At 48.5% G+C, this 18,796-nt stretch overlaps 1 protein-coding gene across 1 annotated transcript in view; it reads left to right on the forward strand.

Moving 5' to 3' along the window:
- Positions 1 to 18,036, forward strand: part of BRINP2 (BMP/retinoic acid inducible neural specific 2) — a 51,155-nt gene extending 33,119 nt beyond the window's left edge. Inside the window, exons 5-8 of the mRNA XM_055319024.1 lie at positions 8,337 to 8,442; positions 11,094 to 11,330; positions 14,149 to 14,371; positions 16,021 to 18,036. Coding sequence (XP_055174999.1) covers positions 8,337 to 8,442; positions 11,094 to 11,330; positions 14,149 to 14,371; positions 16,021 to 17,137 — 1,683 coding nt within the window. The 3' untranslated portion in view covers positions 17,138 to 18,036. The remainder of the gene's footprint in view (positions 1 to 8,336; positions 8,443 to 11,093; positions 11,331 to 14,148; positions 14,372 to 16,020) is intronic.
- The last annotated feature ends 760 nt before the right edge of the window (positions 18,037 to 18,796 follow it).

An 18,796-nucleotide genomic window follows, 5' to 3' on the forward strand; every position in this document is an offset into this window, starting at 1 on the left:
GAGGCATAAACATCCCATCCTTTGTAGCAGGAGGCATTCAAGTGCACAGGACACCATGCAGTAGGATGCAGATGTGGTGGGAGGATGTGGTTGTCCTCTTGTGATTGATCCAATTCCTTATTTGCCAAGAATTGGAGTCCTTGGCTAAAAGGGAGGAGAAGGAATTGTTGAAAGAATGTAGGAGATGGTTCCAGAAGACTGGGAGTTAGGTGTTTCAACTACAAGATCGATGTTGTGGATTGTTGGGCAGCCCTGCAGGCCCATTTGATACCCATGGTCATAATTATAACATGGGACTGGTCAGCATAGCTGTGAGTTTTATCACTCCTTTGCCCAGTGGTGAGAGGTGTGGGAAAGCAGTGGGTCACCCCTAGGGAATGTTGCTCAGGATCCCCTGTCTTCAGCATCTGCTGGGCTGTGGTTAATACAAAAAGATGAAGTGGACTCTCGAGAAGAGATTGAGATTATAGAGGTTCTTGCTGAAGACTGATCATGGGACTGAGAGAGCACTTTGGAAGTTACCTGAAGAGAAGAGGTTGGATCAGGGGATGTACAGTGTCTAGAGTGAGAATCTGAGATAGGATAAGGGCTGAGGTTTAACAGGGATGTAGGGTACATTTGGGAGGCTGGTCTCTTAGGCAGCTTAAAATGATAAAAGAAACTGTCAGTGGCACAGAGTGGGGTTTTTTAATAATAAATTTATTTTTTATTGGTGTTCAATTTGCCAACATACAGAATAACACCCAGTGCTCATCCCGTCAAGTGCCCCCCTCACTGCCCGTCACCCATTCACCCCACCCCACCCCCGCCCTCCTCCCCTTCCACCACCCCTAGTTCGTTTCCCAGAGTTAGGAGTCTTTATGTCACAGAGTGGGTTTTACCAAGAAGATAGAACCTCTGGGGACATCCCATTCCCCCTTTAGTTGGGTAGTGAGTGGGCTGAGTCCAAGACGGAGAAGAATTGATCTTGTCTAGAAATGAAAGGTAGACTTGGATCAATAATTCAAAGGTCCCATGTATGTTCCTTCCTATCCTTTGATGTGGCCAACTTTTCACTTTCTATCATGGCCTCATTTGCCTGTTTGCCTTAGACTCCATGGCCCATGGATAGATTTTCAATTTGCCCTTTGCTGCCTCCTCAGGCGCATGCCATCCCCTTAATTCAGGAACGGGTCAACTCTTACCCGATTTTCTCACATTGTCTTTTGAACTAGCTTCCATTCTCAGCTCTTCTCCCAGACTCACCCTCTCTGCCACCTGCATATGTGCAAATCATCATGCACCCTGCTTAAACCACTGCACTCCAGCCATGGTGGGGATGGGACGCAAAGGAAAGGACATAGGACCACACCTGAGTCTTTGCTGTGCCACACTGCTCCTGGCAGGCTATGAGCAAGTTACCAAACTACTCTGAACCTTACTTTTCTCATCCTCAAAACTATTGAAAAGGAATATTTTTTACCTCGATGAATTTCTAGGAGGCTCAAATAAGAAAATATATGGAATACGTGAGCCACAGCACAATTGGAGCTTGAAAAAGAGTAATGCTTCTTAACAAAACCAAGGCCATCGAAGGTCTGTCCTGTTCTTTTGTCTCTTCTCAATGCCCTGTTTCCCACCTCAGCCCTTTCTTCACCATTTCTATCACATCACCCAGTCCTGTCTGACCAGTTGTCTTTATTCAAATATACTTCCTGGGCACCTGCTGTGTGTTTTGCCTGTTTACCTACGTGGCTCTTCCTCACACTTCTTTGTGTGAGTCGACAGGGTTACTTCTCTGTGAAGTTGTTCCTGACTCCCGAGGGGGTTAAAATGCACCTCTGCAGTGTCTCAAGCACAAACCTCTTTTATAGGACTCATGATTTGAATTCTAGTCTTTAGCTAACATGATGACCTCTGAGACCACGAGGTCCTTGGGAGAGGGGCTTAGTCATCTTTGGTTCCCACTGAGTGTACAGAGCTCGCCACATTATGGGTAATGAATGAAGATTTGTTGACTGATTGAATGAGCGACTGTGTTTCTGACCATGTTTCCCACATAGGTTATGTTCTTCTCAGTGTGTGTACAAGGGCACAGAAGCATGTTTAGCTGAAAAGAGACAAAGCCACTCAAGGTCATTTGAGCATAAAGGTGACTTATTTAGAGGACTGTGGTGAAGAATATCACAGATCTCCAAGGACAAGACACGAAATGCATTCCAGGTCTTGTAGGACAGTGGGATGCCGAGGCTACATCTCTGTTTCTTAGTGAAACGTATGCCATGTGTTTTTTTTTTTCATCTGTTTCATCTTCTGGCTTCTCTTGTCCAAGTTCTTTGTTGTTGTTTTTTCTAGACTTTCTGTATACCCATGACTTCAGCTTACATTTAACTCTGCCTTGCTCTGGAGCTGTCTCTGGTCCACAATGAACACTCCCCTTCTGTTTTCTCTCTCAAGCAATCCCATCCTGGCAGGGACCATGCTTGTTCATTGCTGGAGTCTCACTCAGGGCCTGGCACATAATAATTGCTTGATAATTGTTTATTCTGAATTTTAAGGATGTCCACCACCACCCCTTACATTTCTTCTCTCAGTATCACAGTTCTAAAGTCCCCGGAGGAAAAATCTGGTTCAAGGTCCACATTAGTCCAACACAAAGAGTCTAATACATAGTCTCCAATGTGGCTGACTGGACTCATCTCTTTGGCAGAGCCTGCAGGTGGTAGAGAGATCGGAAGGCACCCAAAGCCACATCTAGTATAGGGTCTGTGGATGATGCATTTTCCAGAACTAGAGTCCCTGTCCATCTCTGCAAAAGTGAGGCCACCATCCTTGGAAGGCTCTTTTTGGAATTCCTCCAATTACACATGGAGTGTGAGATCATAATTTATCCTCTGCTGGGTTGATCAGCCTGGTGTTTTCTCTGTTGAGGACTGCAATGTGCTCTCCCCATGGGAGGCAGTTAGGAGAAGCAGTAAGAAAACAAGGATCATCTAGTGTTTTCTCCACCTTCCATTCCTCTAGGTTCTCCTCCCCATATAGCGTAGTGAGGTCTAGAGAACCCTGTGATCTCAGCATGCACTGCTGAACAAAGAAGCAAAGGAAGGTTCTTGGCAGCCTATCCCACCAGTCTGCTCACTTGATAGAACATCCACTCTGTTGCAAGGTTTACCCTGATTAGTGCACACCTCTGTTACAGGATTTGTCACCTTATATTGCAACTGCTGACACCCCCACTGTCACTTCCCCAAAGCCACAAGTGTGGCAGGAGGGCTTAGAGCAGCAGGGACTCTGTAGCATGCACACAGTTCCAGGTCCCTTCACAGCAGCTGGCATGTGGTGAAACCCTCAATAAAATGCTTGGTAGGTGAAAGCAGGCTCCCTGGCTTAGTGGGAAATGCTTGTCCAAGTGAGAATTAGGATTGAGTTTCAGCCTTGGGGCTCACCATTTCTATGACCTTGAGAAGTCAGCGTACTCCAGGACATGGCATTACCAATTACCTGACTCACCTGTACCCAGGGATTACACTCAGCTGATAAGGCTGTACCAGTTATTAGAATATCAAGCCAATTCCATGACAGCTGGGTAAACAGTCTTCGCCCAGCCGCTGGGTGCCATCCTAACCACCTTCTTCTCTCACCTAAAGCCCCCAGATCTCCCCTATGGGTGAATGGACCTCAGGAGGCCTCCAGAATGCTACTTTGGTACCGCCGCTGTACTTTTTCTGATTAGTCTGCGCACTCCGGTCTTACCTGCTGATATTGTGAATATCACCCCTTTCTCTGCCATAAGGTTGGGGTGACACCCAATGACACAGTTCATGCAAACACTTTGCACACTGTAAAGGGCTGAATGCCGTGCACTGTACGTGCTGTGTGCGACCCCTGGAAGGGATCAGAGCTGTTAAGCAGAGGAGCCTGCTTCTCCACTGCAGCTTACCCAAAGGTTGGGGAAGGATCGGTTTGATATGTTCCAGAGCTTACTGAAAAGAGCCCACACAGAACTTCGGCTGGGTCCCAGGATAGCAAGAAGGATGCGTTCTCACAAAGCATCCTTAGAAAGGTTTGTCTGAATTCCTGGGCGCCACAGCCTGGGATTCAATTTGCAGCTCTTTTAGGCACAAACACCATCAGCTGTGCTTGCCCTGCCCAGCCCTATAGTTCACAGTTAGAAGCCCATTTTAGACACTCTTAGCTTTACAGGTGCCTCCCTCGGTAGGACAAGAGCAGTGGGGAAGAAAGGGCAAGGCGAGGAGAGGGGGCTGGCGGGAAAGAGGGTTTGCACAATCTGGTATTTATGGAAAATTGGATGTGCTAATGAACCTGAGATCCATCAGGGCTTTCTGAAGGCAGGACAGTCTCTGTCAACAGACCAATTAGCACACAATTATTTTCCCTTTCTGAAAGCTTATCTGAGATGCTCTTTGAACGCGTGTACCTGAGTGAACTGCACTTTCCATTACTTCTGTGGGCCTTGTTTGTAACCTGCCACAGCTGGCTGCCTCTGCTACAGAGAAAGCACAGTTCTCTGGACTGACTGTCCAGAGTCTCTGGAACTCCGAACACTTGGGGAAAGGGGTCTTTAGGTGTCCTGCTTATCAAGTCAGTGCCCAGGGAATAGCTGTAAGAGGACCCTCCCCAGCTCCCTTTCTCCTTCCCATCTCCTTAGGTCTCTAAGAAGATCAGAGGTGGCTCAAGGTAGAACAGCAGTGGAAAGAGCAATGACTTTAGGATCTAGCATGATCTGAGTGGGCCTTCTTCCCTCTCGGAGATCTGGCTTGGCTCCTTCCCTCGAAGGAAATGAGCGTGGGAATCATAGCCTTTGTCTCTTCCTCATTCCTGTCCTTGAGCTAAGATGAACAAAGGGAAGCTACCCAGATCTTTTCAATGATTTACCTGATTGTCCTCTTGTGGAGCTGACCTTTGGGAATAGCAAAGTGAAGGTCAGAAATCAGCGTCAGAACTAGACCGGCATGCTGCGTGAGATGGTGGCAGTGGTGGGGAAGCAGATGGATCTATGTAGGTGGGGATTGTGGGGGGAGAGAGGCGAGGGGAGCGGCTGCTCGCTGTTCTCCTTGGCTGGTCATCCTACTCCTACAGAAGGCATGTAGCTCCCACCCTGCCTGGACTTGAGGCTGGTGAGCAACCAACTTAGGGGTGGGTGGATGGAAGAGCCAGTGCAGAGCTCAGTGACCGTGTGGTGGCCAGCTTACCTGGAGGTGGGGAAATGCAAGTGTCCTAAATACCACACCCACCCACCATCTACCCCACCATTCCCCACTGCCCTTCAGTCCATCCCACTCCAGAAGAGCTGGGTCAGTCCTCAGCCAGGGCTCCTTACACAGGGATTCTTACACCATAGAGATGAACTCACCTTGAAAGAAGCCTGGTTTTGCCTTCCCCCTGAGGTTTGACAGCCAGTCACCCATCAATACAGAGCCATTACCTGGCACCGGGCGCCCACCTGTGGAGGGACGCAGGCCCAAGTGTAACAGCCCGAATGCTGGGATTAGAGAAACATGTTTCCACTTGTCTGTAAACTCCTTATGGCAGTGACTTGCCTTACACTGAGTTCTGGATGCTCCTTGCATATTTGTTACATTGAATAAATGAGTGAGTGAAAGAATGTATGAATGCATTGAATGAATCCTAGCCGTGCAGGTTAACTAGATGTGTGACTTTGAGTAAATCATTTAACTCATCTGGCCACGGTTTCCTCATCTGTAATATTAGGAGACTGTGGTCTCAAGTCTATATAATTTGCTTTGCCCTGTGTTCACATTCTGAACAGAGGGCAGATCACTAAACTATTTGGGATGAACTGCTCTCTTTATACCTGTTTTGAGAAGTGATGTCATCCAAAGGGGGTTAATTCACTATTTTCTGTGGTCCTTTGACGCATCCTCACAGGAGACAGGAGGAACACTGATGGGCCTGAGGATCCCCACATTAAAATCCTGTTTTAGCTACTCACAGCTCTGTGGCCTTGGGCCTCATAACTCTGTGAACCTTGGTTTCCTTCTTTGGAGAGTGATGGTAGTGAGACTGTCTCAGAGTTTTTGTGAAGTTAAATGGGATGATATTGGAGGATGAACTCGCAACTGCAGAAAAGTCATCACTGCCTCTGTCAATGGTCTTGGTCCTGTTCTTGATGAGGGCTGGGTTCTGCTGCTTTTCTTGCACTGGGGCTGCCCCTCTGTCTTTTTATTTTTTTTTTAAATAAATTTATTTTTTATTGGTGTTCAATTTGCCAACATACAGAATAACACCCAGTGCTCATCCCGTCAAGTGCCCCCCTCAGTGCCCGTCACCCATTCACCCCCACCCCCTGCCCTCCTCCCCTTCCACCACCCCTAGTTCGTTTCCCAGAGTTAGGAGTCTTTATGTTCTGTCTCCCTTTCTGATATTTCCCACACATTTCTTCTCCCTTCCCTTATATTCCCTTTCACTATTTGCCCGTCTGTCTTTGTCTGTAATTATCTCTCTCCTAGTTCCCTCCTCCTTTCCCTCCATTCCTATTTATCCTTCGTGGTTCACCTCCTCCATGAAGCCTTCTCAGACTACTTTAAGTCCCCAGGATCTCTCCCATCTCCCTACTGTATTTCTAGTCAGTATCAAACCATCCTTCATTTAATTACTCTGTTCCATGAGTAATTTTTAAGACTAAAAATACTAGATTCTATTTATTTATTTATTTATTTATTTATTTATTTATTTATTTATTTATTTATTATTTTTAGATTCCCTTTAGAATTGTCATTTATACTTGGCTCTTTACTTGGTGACTTCACCCTGGTCACTTGCAGGGTGCTAGACTTTTTCACTGCATGCAGCCCAGCCTGTGTGTTGTAGCTCACGCTGCCCCTTCTCCCTGTTCTCAGAGTACTTTCCTTTCCCCTTCTACTTTCCTTTGTTATTACTTATTTCAGTTTTATTTTAATTCCAGTAGAGTTGGCATACAGTGTACAATACAGTGATTCAACGGACTTCTACTTATTTTTAAGGACCAGCTCAGTTGAGTCTCCTCTGCTGCTGTTTCCTCTGTGCTCCCTTTGTCTGGAGCTGTGTTTTCTTCTGTGCTCATTGACACATGGCTTCTCCACTCGGATGCATGTCTGTCAGTTGAATGTACACCTGCCTCACCCGCGGGGTGTGATTTCCCGGAGGACACAGCACATAACTTGGGCATCTCTCTGCTCACCTCTCTACCCTGCAAAGCCTGGAACATATTAGAACATATTCTAATAATTTAGAACATGCTCTAAGTTATTGAGCATCTACCGTGTGCCAGGCACTGTGTTAATTGTTGTTGACAACATGGTGAATAAAACAATGATGAGCTTACTCCTGTGGAGCCTTTAGTGTGTGGAGGACCCAGACTCTAACCATGTACTCATGGGAAAGGATGAGCAAGTGCAGCATCTGTGCCTGCTGCAGAGCGGAGGTGACTGGAGCCAGGAGAGGCCAGAGGTATCAGGGTTGACTCCTTGAAGAAATCCAGGAGAGGCGCTCTGTGAATGTTTGACGAATTGTATGGAATTGAACGTGGCTGCTCAATAAATACTCGTTGATTGGTTGATTGATTGTTGGCAGAGCTTTCGGAGATCCTGAGAAGAAAGGGCCGCGGGTCCCCATCATTCTTATTAGGGAATTATTTCAGTGCATTTAAGGACTCCCATTCTTCATCTTCTACTTTAAAAACATCAGGGTAAAACGGATAGGCCAACTTTATAATATTTCAAAATGATTCTGTGGTGTTTTGGAATATTACATGGCTGTAAGAGTTTATGTATATTTAATATACTTATTAAAATATGCAGGAAGCCCATGGCTGATTTTCTCTGAGGACGTCTCAGTGCCGAGGTGGGACTTAAATGTTTAATACTAATAATAATACTCATAACTCATATTTCTCTAGTGCTTTTCATCTTCGGGATCCCTAAAGCCTGTGAGCACCACGTCAAGTGGATGCAGCTGGGTGCACCAGCCGGCTGACAGCATCCACATCTGGCCTCCTGTCTCCCTCTGGGGCAGGAGAAGGGGGGACTCGAGCTCAGAGGTCCAGCTTCCTCTGCCCACGTTGAATTTTCTCTTCCCGGAGGCAAATTCCCTTTGGCTCCCTCGGAAAGCCCCCCCACTGGGTACAACTGCCACCGCCAGCCCTTCCGCCCCTGACACTCACTGTGTTAGAACAAGGAAGGAGAGTGGCTTTATGCTCCTGGGCCAGGAAGACACCTGCCACTCTTGGGCCACTTAAGGATAGGCTGCGGGGCCTGAGGTCAGGTGGCTGGGGAGGGATGTGTGGAGGGATGGTTTCCACTTGGTGTCTCAATCCACATGACACCCTGCTTCTCTAGGTCACGGAGACCAGGACTGGCCCCTTGGGCTGCAGCAACTACGACAATCTGGACTCTGTGAGCTCGGTCCTGGTGCAGAGTCCGGAGAACAAAGTGCAGCTGCTCGGTAAGCTATCCTGTGATGGGGTGGGTGTTAGCTCTGGGTCCCCGAGGAGCAGGAAGGAGTCCCATGTGCTTCATTTGGCCAAACCCTTCCTGAGACCAGAACCACTAGGAGTTCTGGGACCTGTATGGCATCACTTTCCCTCATTCTTTTTGTTTGGTTGGGGTTTTTTTTTTTTTTGTTTTTTTCCCCCCATTCTTTTGAGAAAACTTCTGATATGGTTTACCTGCACCCGAGACCATTGTTCATACCACATGATGCCCACACCCTCCCACATTCTAGTCCTCCCCAAGACTGTCTACAGCAAGACCACATCCATACCTTGGCCCAGTCTGATGATCTCCTTTGTTGTCTTGTCCTAAGGACACCTTAGGGAACAGCTAGCCTTTGCAGAGTGGTTATGGGGCCACCATCTCTAGCTCAACTAAGAGCTTTCCAAACTGTGGGATCATTGGCTACCCTGAGTGGTCTCTACTTTCTGTGAGTAATCTATAGTCTCTCCCATGGGAGATTGGAGCCAGGAAAACAGTTTGAGAGGCATGGGAGCCTCCACTGGAGACAGAGCTGGACAAGACAGGCTTGCAAACAGGCCAGCAAAAAGACTGGGGATGACACTAGGTCTGGAGTCTGGGAGGTAGGGGGAGGTGCTCAGCTCCCGCTGCCTGTTCCCCAAGCATCCTGGGACAGGGCCATGCAAACCGATTCAGACAGAGCTGTTTGGCAATGGGAAAAGTTCATTTTTCTTAAGGCCTAACTGAACTGGACTCTGTTTAAGATATTATTATCTTGGTATTATAAAATCAATAGCCCTCACCCAGGATCTACGATTACAAATTCCAGGTAACCTGAGCCAGATGCAACCCATCGGTGCTTTCGGAATCAAGGAATATATAACAAAAAGGAGTAAAAGACTCCTTTATTTAGAGCCACCTAATGCAAAAAAAAAAAAAAAAAAAGAGCCACCTAATGCAATTAGCATCCCTCTTCTCTGGTGTCCCTAGATGGGCTGGGTTTGTGTCTAGAAATTAGTGATGAGTGAAGTTCAGAATGTCTGGTGGTTCATTTGGAATAGTTTATGCCATTTAATTTTATAGCCCATCACTCATGCAGACATTGCTCGGGGCACTTATTTTATAGCAATGGGAAATGTTATGGTGAGGAGAAGGGAGGTAGTTGGGAGGTGGAGAGAAAGGACTTGGGAGGGTGTGTGTTGGAAGCAAGTGCATGGACAAGGTGTGCAGGGTAGGCTGCTCAAGTGCCAGTGTGGGTGCAACATCAAGGAGGAAAGATTTAGGAGCAGTTCAGAATAGGAGCCGGATCTCAAACAGGAACAACGGACATCCATTGCTGCTGCATTTCTAAGTTCTGTTTTGAGGTCTGCTGAGACTAGGATACCTACTTTGGGCTCTGTGATTTCCTGCCAAGGACGAGGTCAAGGGTGTGACAATAAAGAGCTGGCAGATATTTGAGAAGAGGGGAGCTCACCTCATCCAGAAGTTTCTCCTGTTCCTCATCCTCCGGGCAAAATCTCTCACAATGCCCCCACTGGGGTGGCCTCTTGCAGGTCTGACCTCGAGCCTGGCCCAGCAGCATCCAAAGAAGAGCCCGTCCTTCATTCATCTCTTGATATGCTTCCAACAGCCACCCTGTGTGGCTTGAAGCTGAATAGGAATATATTCTGTTACTGGTAAACTAATATCCACCACAGATGGGTAGGAAAACTGAAGCTTGGAGCAATTTAGTGGATTCTATCCAAGATCAGAGGCAGCTAATTAGAAAAGAGAGCTGAGAGCCATTCATATCTACTCAGGCTTGACCGAACTTAGGATGCCTACCACCATCTAACTTTCAAATCTTAAGAGTTAAAGCATATTGAGACAGGGGCAGCCAGTCCCAGTTATGCAGTATGACCTGATGGTGCAAGGGTAGGGTCTGACACCAAGCCACCTTTACCAGCCCTGTGACTTGGGCAGGTCACTGTGGCCACAGAGCTCAGATTTCCTCACCTATAGGAAGAAACATCTGGCCTCACTCTGCCCATGTTACTTGTGATCATATATGGAAAGTACTGGGTATGGTGTCTGGCCACTACATTACCAGCAAAACCTTTCCCTACTTCCTAACCAGAGCAGCCTCCTTTGTCATCAGGGCTGGGGTGGGAGGCCCAGGAGGGTCAGCATAACATCTTAGGATGGCTGCTACTCACCTCAGTGAAGCCAGAAACAGGATGGCTATCGGAAGCAGAGCAAAAAAGCCCATCAAGCCTTGATTCCTCCCCAAGAGGGCTGTAAGCTCTTCTTTTATTCGAAACATCGTCCCATTCCCATCCTAGAAATGCTGATACATAGCCAATAAGGCCATTCATATGGTATGCATGCTCTCAATTTGGCTGATGTGAGGGGTTCGACTAAGCCTTGGGCTTTGATGGTCCTCATCTGCATTTTCAGATCCTCTCCCACCTGTCACAGGGGCAGTGATAGCCCTTCTACCCCACCAGCTCCGTAGGGTCAGGCCCCGGGGTGACTGACCATTCTTGGGCCCAGAATGATGCACGAGTCAGCAGAACACCAACTGGGGATCCTGAAGCCTCGAGTGTGGGAAACCGAGTCCCTTCTGGTCCTGCCCCACAATTCCCGGACACGTCCTTTCCCTAGGCCTGCAGGTGCTGCTGCCCGAGTACCTGCGTGAGCGCTTTGTGGCCGCGGCCCTCAGCTACATCACGTGCAGCTCTGAAGGCGAGCTCGTCTGCAAGGGCAATGACTGTTGGTGCAAATGCAGCCCCACCTTCCCGGAATGCAACTGTCCCGATGCTGACATCCAGGCCATGGAGGACAGCCTACTGCAGATCCAGGACTCTTGGGTGACCCACAACCGGCAGTTTGAGGAGTCAGGTGAGCAGTCGGCTGGCCCACATTTCCTCCCTGTCAGTGGAAAATGGATGTGAGGTACAGGCCCAGCATGTGGGGAACTCAGCTTGGATCCTGGCTCACCCACTTGCTGTCTCTGGGAGCCTAGGAGGTTATATCACCACCTCAAGTCTCAAGGGATTATCTTTTGTTGTCTATGCAAATGGACATAACTCCTACCAAGGAGATGTATTTTGAGGACTTCCTAAGTTCAGGTGACTAGATTTGAGGGCGTAGGCCTTGCCTGTACGGTGTCTGCATGTACGGTGCAGAAGGAATGTCTGTTGAATGGTGATGTACATAGAATGCTTCTGGGAGGCACCCAGCACATGCTGAGTATGGCTTATCACAGGGACAACTAGTATCTGTGTTACCTTGAGATCTAGATTCAGGACTTGGTTTCGAGGCCTTGTTTTTGGTGATGGTTTGAATGTTTGCGTCCCCCCAAATTCATATGTTGGAAATATGATGTCCAGAGAAGTGGGGCCTTTGGGAGGTGATGTGGCATTAGTGCTCTTACAAAGGAGGCACCAGAAAGATCCCTCTTCCCTTCTGCCATGTGAAGACACAGTGAAAAGTTAGCCATATGTGACCCAGAAGAGGGCCTTCTCCAGGACCTGACCGAGCTGGCATCCTGATCTTGGACTCCCACTTTCTTGAACTATGAGAAATAAATTTTTGTTGTTTCTCAACCACCCAGTCTGTGGCATCTTCTGAAAGCAGCCTCCAAAGACTAAGGCACTCTGTTAGTAACCAGTTTTATGAGATTATGTGAGTCATACAGCTTCGCCATATCCCCACTTTCTCTTCTGTAAAAGAGGGAAAGTGATATTGATAGGTGGATGGAAGGCTCATATGGGATAATGTAGATAAAACTAACATGTAAATAACTCTGCCTGGTACATTCATACATTTCAACACTAAATGATAGTTATGTGGATGTAGTTCAGAAACACAATGTTGGTAAAACAAGGAAAAATGAAAAAGGTTATGTATTATATATACTACTATATAAACATAATACTATAGTAATATGTATTAAATATAATATGTATTTAGTACTATTTATATAATGCTTAAAAACATGGGATGCCTGGGTGGCTCAGCGGTTGAGCGTCTGCCTTTGGCTCAGCGTGTGATCCTGGGGTCCCGGAATCAAGTCCCTCATCGGGCTCCCAGCGAGGAGCCTGCCTCTCCTTCTGTCTATGTCTCTGCCTCTCTCTCCCTGTGTCTCCATGAATAAATAAATAAAATCTTAAAAAAAATACTAGCCAATACTTAATATTTTTTACAGGTAAATATATTTGTAGAAAACATTAAGAAATATATGGTAATGATAAAACATCTAAGAGAGTGGTTACATTGAGGTGGAGTTGGAGGGGAAGTTCAGAGCCTTCGATTACATATTTTCATTGTCTTATTTCTCAAAAACAAAACAGAACAAAAGTCTGAAGTCGATACAACAAAACGGCTAAATCTTGGTGGTGGGCACAGGGGGGTTCATCCTCTTATTCCCTGTGCTCTTTTGTGAGCTTAAACGTTTTAGCAAAAGAACTATGAGGAGTGCCTGGGTGGCTCCATTGGTTAAGTGTCTGACTCTGGATTTCAGGGCTCAGGTCATGGTCTCAGAGTCATGAGATCAAACCCTGCGTTGGGCTCTGCACTGGGCATGCAGCCTGCTTAAGATTCTCTTTCTGCTTCTTTCTGTCTCTAAAAAAACCAGAAAAGAAGAACATAGAAGCTAGTTGTTAACGTCATCACTAGGTATGATTCTCCAACCATTGGGGAAGAGGGTACGAATAACTAAGTGCTTGAGAAACCAGAATGAGCTGAGGCCCCAGGCATTGCGATTTCAAGTCCCAGACATGGCAGTTAACTGCTAAGGAGAATATTCCAGTCCTCACAATCCCAGCTACGCTGGAATAGTGATGCTGGCACATGTTCACTGATGCTTATTGTGGGACAGGATGTTGGGCTCCACCTCCATGAATTAGTTACTGCTACTGAGTAAATGGGGGCTATCTGGACCCCCACCAGGAGACAGTGGCTGCAGGTCCCAAGTAAAAGCACATCTGAGCATGAGTTCAGCAAACGTGTTGTGCCCACGAAGCTCTGAGAACTCAGGTTTGCAGTAGGCCCCCAGAACCAGAGAGCATCTTCCTTCTGGATTAGCTAGAAGAAAGAAGGGCTATCTGCCAAGAGCTGAAGCTTGAAAGCGTTCCAGAGTCAGAGAGAAGGATGTGGACGGGAGAGGCTGGGCTTGGGGACTGGAAGGTTTCTAAGAAGTTTTCTGAGCTGGGCACTCAGTCTCCCTGTGTCCACATTTGCCAGCTGTCCACTCTCCCCTTTGGGACTGCCCTACATCTCCCACAGTGTGTTTGTGGTGTGACAAAGAAGACAGCCTGTGATGGACGGTGTCATGAATGATGTATAAGGGGTTACCAAGGGAGAAAGTGGTGTGTCCCAAGGTCATTGGCAAAAGCAGTCCCTCTGGCTTGCTTGGGCAGTGACAGAAATCTTTTGAAATTCAGAAGCATGTTAGGGACAAGAAAGAGAGAAAAGAATCCTAAAGCTCTATTTTATGGTATGTTAATTATTTTCCATATAAAGCTGTTGAAAAAGAAATATATAAAAAGGGGCTGGGAGAGTGGCTATGAAGCCTCCTTTGTTACATGGCGGGGGGGTGCTTGCAAGGGCTGGCTGGGTCTGGGGGGGCGGTGCCCTCCTGCTCCCCGACCCCCAGGGTCTGCATGACACCCCTGCCCCCCGCTCCCCAAGTTCAGCTCCGTGTTCTTGCCCGCAGAGGAATTCCAGGCCCTGCTGAAGAGGCTGCCTGACGACAGGTTCCTGAACTCCACGGCCATCTCCCAGTTCTGGGCCGTGGACACCAGCCTTCAGCACCGCTACCAACAGCTGGGAGTCAGCCTGAAGCTGCTGGTCAAGAAGACACATCGCATTGTCCGCCGGCTCTTCAACCTCTGCAAGCGCTGCCACCGGCAGCCTCGCTTCCGCCTGCCCAAGGAGAGGTGAGCGCCCCAGCCGCCAGGGCCCAGGGCGGCCCCATCCCCGGGGCTGCAGGGGCCGGGGGGCGGAGGTAGAAGGCTCTCTGTCCAACTGGGAGATCTGGCAGTGGTGACCCACGTGAGGCCTTTGAGATCCCCCTGCTGTCACCTCCCCGTGTGTCATTCTCGATTCTGACTAGTGCGTGAAGCGAGAGAGAAAACAGAGAGAGGCTAATTTTACTTCTCTATAAATTGTAGTAGATTCAAATGTTATTCTAATCATACTCCAATTCTCACTCATCTCGGTTTTAAGACGTTTTTTAGGGAAGAAAGGGGTGGAGTTGGAGCTCACACTCCAATTGCATATGGTGAGAATACACACATCAGGTTTCTTCAAATGAGTGACTGCTCTCGGCCACAGAAGGAGGGGAAGCCAGGCCCTGCTGCCTTGGGAGCAGAGCGGGGCTGTCCAGTCAGAGACACTCCCTCATCCACCCCCTCATGCGCCCATTTACTTAATAAGTGCACGCAGCATATCCTAATTTTAAGCAGTGTATCGGGGGGCGGTATTTGTTCATTGAGAAGATATAATAAATATACAGAAACAGAAAAACTATAAAATTTTAACTATGTGGCAGCCACTTAAATTCATGTTGGTAGAACATAAATCAGAGGTGTAGTTTAGTAAAAGCAAGAGCTGGAGAGAAAAGCCACCTTGGAGAAGGAAGTCTGGGCCAGATTGTGTGGGAGAGATGGGAATGGTGCGCTGAGACGGGGCCTTGCGGGGTAGGGAAGGTACCCTGCAACCCAGAGCTGTGGCTCTGACTGAGGCGCTGGTAAAAGGGAAGCCTGAGTGGAGAACTCAGGCCAGCCAAGGCTTCCGGAAGGGGTTCCTTTTTTGTGTTTTCAACTAATCACTCTTAAGTGCTTACCAGGCACCAGGAACAATCCCGGTATCTGAGAATATGTTGGTGGATTACGCAGTGTCCTTGCTTTCGTGGCATCTGCAGAGAGGCCATCTGTGAACAAGGAGACGATAAACAATCAGTTTCCATCCTGATCCTTGCTGTGGATGACATAAAACAGAGCAGTGTGCTAGAGAGCGGAGGAGCAGTTCTTTTGAAAAGGGTGTCATGGAAGACCTCTTGGAGGAGCTATCAGAGGAGCTGAAATAGAAGCCTGAAGAGGAAGCCAGCTATAGAAGATTCCTGCTCTGGGTGGAAGAGAGACAGAAGCAGAGGGAATAGAAAGGACAGGGATGGTCAAGTAGGACAGAAACGGATGGGATGCCAGCAAGCTGGGAGAGCCAGTTGCTGGACAGTCTTCTCTGGAAGGCTGAAAGCCACAGAGGAGGTTTCCATACAGGCACATGGGAGATCTTCTGTAGGCTGTTGAGTAAGCGAGGGAGGTGGTACCAGGGAGGGATGAGCCTGGCTGCTTCCAGTACAAGCGTGATGTCAAGTATTGCTGGTGTTGATCCATCAGACATTGAGCTCTGGGCCTTAGTCATTCCAGAAGTGGTGCGGTAGGGTTTCCATCATTCAGAGAACCTGGGGCTTTATCTTTCTCATTACCTTTCCCACCTATTAGTCAACCCCCTCCTACCTTTGGGGTAGGGGTTGATCGCGATGTGTTCCTAGGACTCCTTATTCATTTTTACCTCCTTCCCAAAGGTCTTTGTCCTACTGGTGGAATCGAGTCCAGTCCCTGCTCTACTGTGGAGAGAGCACGTTCCCTGGCACCTTCCTGGAGCAGAGCCACAGCTGCACCTGCCCCTATGACCAGTCCTCCTGCCAGGGCCCCATCCCGTGTGCCTTGGGGGAGGGGCCAGCGTGCGCCCACTGTGCTCCGGACAACAGCACGCGCTGTGGGGGCTGTAACCCAGGCTATGTGCTAGCCCAGGGCTTGTGCCGGCCAGAGGTGGCTGAGTCCCTGGAGAACTTTCTGGGGCTAGAGACAGACCTGCAGGACCTGGAGCTGAAGTACCTGCTGCAGAAGCGGGACAGCCGCATTGAGGTGCACTCCATCTTTATCAGCAACGACATGCGTCTGGGCAGCTGGTTCGACCCTTCCTGGAGGAAGCGCATGCTGCTCACCCTGAAGAGCAACAAATACAAGCCTGGGCTAGTGCACGTGATGCTGGCCCTGTCCCTGCAGATCTGCCTCACCAAGAACAGCACCCTGGAGCCTGTCATGGCCATCTATGTCAACCCTTTTGGGGGCAGCCACTCTGAGAGCTGGTTCATGCCTGTGAATGAGGGCAGCTTCCCCGACTGGGAGAGGACTAACGTGGATGCAGCCGCCCAGTGCCGAAACTGGACGATCACCTTGGGAAACAGGTGGAAGACCTTCTTTGAGACTGTCCACGTTTACCTCCGGAGCCGAATCAAGTCCCTGGATGACAGCTCCAATGAGACAATCTACTATGAGCCCCTGGAGATGACCGATCCCTCCAAGAACTTAGGATACATGAAAATCAACACCTTGCAGGTCTTTGGCTACAGCCTACCTTTTGACCCGGATGCTATCCGGGACTTAATTCTCCAGTTAGACTACCCATACACTCAAGGTTCCCAGGACTCTGCCCTCTTGCAGCTCATAGAGCTTAGGGACCGGGTAAACCAGCTTTCTCCACCTGGCAAGGTCCGGCTTGACCTTTTCTCCTGCCTGCTCCGGCATCGGCTCAAACTGGCCAACAACGAGGTGGGCAGGATCCAGTCCTCCCTGAGGGCTTTCAATTCCAAGCTGCCAAACCCTGTGGAGTATGAGACAGGCAAACTCTGTAGCTAATGGGGGCCCCCTTCCAGTGCTGGGCAGGGAGGTGATCCAGGGTGATCCATGAAATCCAGGGTGCAAAGATCATCCAAGCCCTCACCTTAGTGCCAACAGGGTTCTCCCTTGAGACTTTCAGCACCCAGCAGACAGGACCTCAGGGCTTGGACTGAAGCAGGCAGGAGAGAAAGGAAGCGCTACTGCACACGTGCACATGCTCACGATGTGCATGTGCGAGCACACACACACACACGCGTGCAAACACACACACTCTCACTCACACAGGGAGGCTACCCCTGAGCAGCCTCAAATCTGTAAAGTCGGTGCTTTCAAATGAATGCAGTTGAAAGAGAGGAGCCAAGGGAGAGATTAAGAAAAAGAACCAGCCAAACCATGAAAAAACAAATCCTTAAAAGTGATTCTTATCATTCAAGAAGGCAAGAGGGGGCACAGCGGTAGGAGTGGGAGTAGCTCCTCCTCCCTCTCCGTGGAGTCACTTTTGTATTCTTTTTAACCAGATTTCTTAAAATGGCGTTGTTTCGTGATTCCCCACGTTGGTTCTTACTTTTTGTACGCTGCTTCGTCTGCACCCTCCAGACACTGACTGCCTCTCAAGCCGGCTCCCCTGAGAACCTCAAGGTGATACCAACAGAGAACCGTAAGGGCAGGCAGGCAGGCTTGCTCTGCTCCCCACTCCTCCCTCCCTCTGGCCCCCCTGCTTCCTCAGCCTCCCCACTTTGCTCCGTGTACCCTCGTGGTCCAGCCGGAGCTCCTCTTCCAACAGCACCCATTCTGCCCAAGAAAGCAGCTCTGTCAAGTTAGAAAGAGACAATGTATAGGGAAATGTTCTTTTTTAAAAACGAAACAAAAACAAAACAAAAATATTTATTTTGTGATTGTTTTCTTTGTCAATCTGCTCCAGCCACATGAACATATGAGTAAAAGTTTACCTGATTTAATATATTTTCTTAAAAGGTCTTTTTTAGGGGAGAAATGAGAGAGAAAAGAGAAAAAAAAGAGTATAGCTCCTTGGGCTGCCTGGATTTTTTTTTTTTTAATTGCTCTGTGTGTGATAACGTGGGCATTCATGGATGGTGGCTATTGCTGTGGGGGAGGCTGGGTGATTCGTGTATGCTTTCACAAGTGAATGCATGTCAGGCTTGGCTGGTTGTGTGTGTGAGCGTGTGTGTTTATGTGGGGGTTATCTGGCTACCAGTCCCCCCACCCCGCCCCTGCACCTCTTTTCCCAGGCACGAAAAACTAATGCAGGCCCTTCAGCCAGGATTTCCCACTATCAGGAGAGTAGCATCAAAGTCCCTGCTCACAAGGGGGCCCCCAGGCTGCGTGCTGGGCAAGTGTCTGCTAATGGGTACTCCTCTTTGCCAACACTGCCACGGACATCAGGAGAGTCTCCCATGCTCTCTGCATCTTATGGTCCACGATCTCCATTTGAGGAAACTGGGAAGGATGCAGACATGGCATTGGCTTTTCTCCATCCCTTGTGATTACCACCTTCCCAGCCTAAAGAGCAGGTTGGACATACACCACACAGAATAAGGCATCATTCTCACCACAGTGCCTCCCCCAGGTGGTCAGAGAAGCATTTCAGAGCATATCTCTTGGAGAGTCACTTCCCTGTCTATTCTCCACAGGGTCCAAGTATGATGAGGAGGCATG

This window comes from Nyctereutes procyonoides, unplaced genomic scaffold (genome assembly GCF_905146905.1).
Source record: "Nyctereutes procyonoides isolate TBG_1078 unplaced genomic scaffold, NYPRO_anot_genome, whole genome shotgun sequence".
Lineage (NCBI taxonomy): Eukaryota > Metazoa > Chordata > Mammalia > Carnivora > Canidae > Nyctereutes > Nyctereutes procyonoides.